Here is a 4,984-nt window from a genome sequence, read left to right on the forward strand (position 1 = left end):
AAAGAGGTTTAATCTTAATTGTGTTGTATTGTATCTTTGTGTTGTTGGGTGTCCATGATTGTAGATACTCTAATTTTTCCTTACCAAAAAGTTAAAATAACAGAAAAGAAGCGTGATTGTTGTACTTAATATGATGGTGAACGATCATTAACATTTACTTATTGTGGAGGCTGTAGTCCTGCTCACGTCTCATGAATTACTCTGTATATGTTATATATTAACACTAAAATTCGCATTTCAAAATATTTTCCACACTCAAATTTTTTTACGTAGGTATAATAGAGAATTATCTCTTTTTATAAAAATTCAATTTCTCCAAAATATCAAAAATGCACAACGTTAATATTCAAGTTTCACTCTCGGAGTGCAACCCGTTGTTTTTTATTATTATTATATTAATTTAGTGGAAAGGGGATATAGATAAGAAATAGGAGCGAAAAATAAATTCAATACAAAATTTAAATCTTTTTAAATAATAAAAAAAATAAAAAAAAAACAACAGGCATAGCTGTGGTTAATGTACATCAAAATGTATCGAAATATTTTCAAAAATTTTAATGTCCAGAGAGGAAAATGAAGACTAAGTTTGTAAGACGCTTACGCTCGGTCGTCTACTTTTGTCTTAATTTCGACCTACAGGAGGTATAGTACAAATGTAGATACAATGTCATATTTTGTGTCCCGAACATCAAAAGGGAAAACCCTTGAAGGATCATTTAGTTGCCCGTCCGTCCCTCCGTCTGTCTGTCAAGAGCCTTTAGCGCGGGAACGCGTGGAGGTATCGAGTTGAAATGTAAACATATACTCAGATCTACAATCCCTTGAACCTTTAATAAATCAAACTCCTAAATTAAGTTAAAAAAAGATACTGCCGTTTATGCCGAAAACAACGTACTCTCAATTCAATCATATAATTCATAGGGTTTTTTCCGTTGACCTACAACTATGACATTTGGAATGTTATATCGTCATACACTACAATTATAGGGCAAAATCTCAAAACTTTAAATTTGTAAAAAAATATTTAAAAAAAAGTTAAATTTGTACGGAGGCCTCAGTGGGCGAGTCCGACTCGCACTTGTCCGATTTTTTATTACTGACATTATGTGTAACGATATAAAGTTTTTTTCGCGCGATGGTGTAATATAGTGAACAAGAAGATTCCTGATGGTAAATGGTCACCAAACTTTTAGGAGAAAAAAAAAATATTAAAAAAAAATAAAACAAAAAACCCGACTGCACACTAAAAAAGAGGAAAACAAGCCCAACAAGAATATTGTTGTTGATGGTAAGTATCGCAGGCGGGGACCAACAGAGTGTTATTTATAGTCATTTTGGTTGTTGGTCCCCGCCTGCGATACTTACTATCAACAACCATATTCTTGTGGGGCTTGTTTTCCTCTTTTTTAGTGTGCAGTCGGGTTTTTTGTTTATTTTATAATAATTTTTTTTTTTATTTATAACTTTTTACCATGTTTTTACCCCCACAAAAACATCCTATGACACTCCCGTGATCAAGACGAATCTAACGATACCTCATACATCATAATCCATCAAGCCGTTTAGGCTACAGGAGGCCACAAAGAAACAGACAGACATACATACATACGCTCGAAAAACATTACCCTCCTCCCTTTGGCAGTCGGGTAAAAATTTTTAATCATGGGTCCAAGAAATTATATAATTCAATTGATGAGTTTTTATTAAGTCCTGTGTGACCCGATCAGCCCTAAGAGTACCTGGAAACAAATAAGATCCCATTAAAAACCTAAATATATATATTATTATATATTATAATAATATATATATAATTAATTTAATTTGGAATTATCTCCTTCTACGCTTAAGGCAAGCACAGAGCAAATTTTCTTTTAAAAACCAGTTACGTAAGCACCTCTCTAACTCGCTCAAAGTTAATAAATGATCCGCATATTACTTCTATATTTGGGTACATAATACATACTTATTTGTATATTATGTATGTATGTTGAGTATATATGTAGGTATATTATGCTATTATTTTATGTGCAAGTGTATAAATAGAATATTGTTATATTGTTTAGAATAACTTGATTTGTGTTTCATATGCCTTCTCGTTGTGTACAATCCTGCACTAACTGCAAGTTTCTGTTTGACCCAATGGTTGACTGGTAGAGAATGCCTTAAGGCATTAAGTCCGACATTTGTACAATTTTATATCGTGCTATAAAGTTTAAATAAATAGATATAATTAAAAAAAATCTGTTTTATGTTTTCACAGCCACCAAAAAAAAGTTTAGATCTCATGCAGCGTCAAGTTTTTTCAGTACTGTGGGGTAGCGTTATTAAATATAACTAGTGATGGGATATTTCCGAGAATATTTCCTATTGAGAAAATAGAACATTACCAACACTGGCAATTTATCTATACGTATTTTTGATATACCTTTGGCCTATACTCGAGTAGATGGCGACACCGGTATATTTTACATATATCAGTGAAAGAACATGGGTCAAATAGCCTATTTCATTATAAGGGTTTTAGTCCTGCTACTTGTACCTATAATTTTTCATAATCTATTTTAATTTTAAGAAATGCTTCAACTCTCCCGGACTTATTTACTACTCGCGCTTATACACACTGCATTACAGTCCATAACCAGACTATCTATATTTAAGTTAGTGTGGTAAGTTATTTTGTTTTTGCTAACACATTTGTCTAAAAACGCTTTACTTCTACTAATAAGTGCAATCACGCCAGACTTTCAGAAAAAAACCGGATAATTTGCACAAAGACCGATAACGCAGCATTGAACTTGGCATTGACCACACGACGCAGACTTAGTACGAGAGCCTACCTCGCTAACCACCATTACATGGTCACCACACCCAGACATGCACACATAGCACATGCACATGCACGCCTCAGTGCACGTCCACACGATGCAACGATTGCACGCTCTAAAAGATTTATAGATAAATGCAGTTCCCGGTGAAAATAGATAAATGCCAGTGCTCATGTGTTTTCTGTGCATTTCAATAGACGCAAGCGCACACGCTGGACATCGGTCCAGAGCTGAGATAGGGCACCGGTTTCAATCAAAATGGAGTGCCGCGGGACTATAGTCCTGTTTTTGAGTGTTATCGCCGTGGCCTCGGCTGATTTTGGAGCGGGGATGAAGCTGCTTGGAAGGATGTATGACACCTGTGAGAAATCCCAGGAGATCGTCAAGTGCTTCAAGATTCAAGCGGCCAAGTTAGTGGACCGTGCTGCGAGGATGGACTCTCTTCCGATCATCGACGGCATCAGCCTCGTCAGCAGATCGGAAGCTCAAAGGGCTTTCCCCTCATCTCTCCCCGAAGGCGACCTGAACTCTCTCGAGTCGGATCAAGTGGATAAGTATCTACAATTAGCTACTTCTAAGTTGATACAGACACACCGAGTGATCATCTCGCCGACCAGCGTCGGTGCCGACATGGGACGCTCAATGAACGAGGCTAGGAGCAAACTTAAGAAGATGATCGGACCTATCATCGCTGGCGTCGCAATTAAGGGAGGATTCTTGGCCATCGCATTCCAAGCCATCGCTTTGATTGCCGGCAAGGCTCTGCTTATTGGTAAGATTGCGCTACTGCTGTCGGCGATCATCGGCTTGAAGAAACTGGTTTCAGGAGGAGAGGCCCATGAGAAAACCACATACGAGATCGTGAAGCATCCGCAGGTCAGCCACAGTCAGACTTATTCGTCGTCTCATTACGGTAATGACTTTGACACCACCGGCCCCGGAGGCCACTACAGGAGGAGCGTGGAAGACGAAGCCGCTGCCCAAGACAGGGCTTACAGAGCTTATGCCAAGAAACAGTAAAAAAGAAGGCTGGCGACTCTTTAAGCAAAATTATGACAACGACTCGGCCCTCCGTTTAACCAAAACAGAAATAAGTTTTGGCCTTTTGCGGTAGCAATAGGAAACAAAGATTTATTAACATTATGTTAATTTAATTTATTGATCATTTTTATCCTGACGACACTGGGACCGTAACATTTAAGGTTATTTATTTGCTAATTAATTCAGATGTTACGTACATCTCATGCTTAATCCAAATATTTAATGGCATTGATAATAATAAACATATTAACATTATGTAAATAAGTAATAATATGTGAATTGATGTATATGTATTTATCTATTGCGATGCAATACAGTACTGTGTAACCAAATGCACCAAATATAATAGGTAATTATTAATGTTTTGAATATTTCGATTGACTATTATTAATTTATTGTATTATTAATAGATGTAACGTAGGCTAGTCGACGGGTATTGTGCATTTCTGTTCTCACGTTCAAGTGTCCAATTTTGTAAAAATAGATTAAGATTAAATATTTACTTATTTATAAAGGCGCTGTTTAAGATAGGTAGATAGAATAATATATTTTTCCATTTATTTATTTAATCTATACCTATTTATATATTGCCGTGCATAAACGGCAAGGTGGTTACGCGAGTACCTTTAATATTGAATATTTATTTACAAAATAATGATGTATACTTATAATAACGCTATAAATAATGTTAATTTATAATGATTATAGCATAATAATAAGTATTTGATGATGAAAAATATTCTAAGTAAAAGAACAACAAGATTGAAAAAAAGACTATTAAATTATACTTAAACCGTGTCTTTGTTTTATTCTGGCATTTTTATCTTAACAGTCAGTCAATAATTATTATATGATAATATAATATTGATATGACATTGATAAGTGGTTTTATTTTTTAAATAAAACATTTTTTTTTTCGGATATTTCTTTAAAAGGCTCAGATTTGGCTGCCAATAAATATATTTCCATAAAATAATAAATGACAGAAGCCTCCACTGAAAAAACCAAATTTATTAACCATAAACCACATTAATAACTGAAAACAATGCATGAATATATTTGTAATACATTTTGATCAATATCCTAAAATGGATTGTTGAATAGATCGTGTCATTCAC

At 35.0% G+C, this 4,984-nt stretch overlaps 1 protein-coding gene across 1 annotated transcript; it reads left to right on the forward strand.

Moving 5' to 3' along the window:
* The first annotated feature begins 2,754 nt into the window (after positions 1-2,754).
* Positions 2,755-4,657, forward strand: LOC133529667 (uncharacterized). The gene has a single exon (XM_061867435.1). The coding sequence runs from the start codon at positions 3,084-3,086 to the stop codon at positions 3,843-3,845; it is 762 nt and encodes a 253-aa protein (XP_061723419.1). The 5' UTR covers positions 2,755-3,083; the 3' UTR covers positions 3,846-4,657.
* The last annotated feature ends 327 nt before the right edge of the window (positions 4,658-4,984 follow it).

The sequence above is a fragment of the Cydia pomonella genome, chromosome 21 (genome assembly GCF_033807575.1).
Source record: "Cydia pomonella isolate Wapato2018A chromosome 21, ilCydPomo1, whole genome shotgun sequence".
Lineage (NCBI taxonomy): Eukaryota > Metazoa > Arthropoda > Insecta > Lepidoptera > Tortricidae > Cydia > Cydia pomonella.

Coding starts and splice junctions, on each gene's coding strand:
- LOC133529667 (XM_061867435.1), top strand. CDS start 3,084: ATGGAGTGCCGCGGGACTATAGTCCTGTTTTTGAGTGTTATCGCCGTG.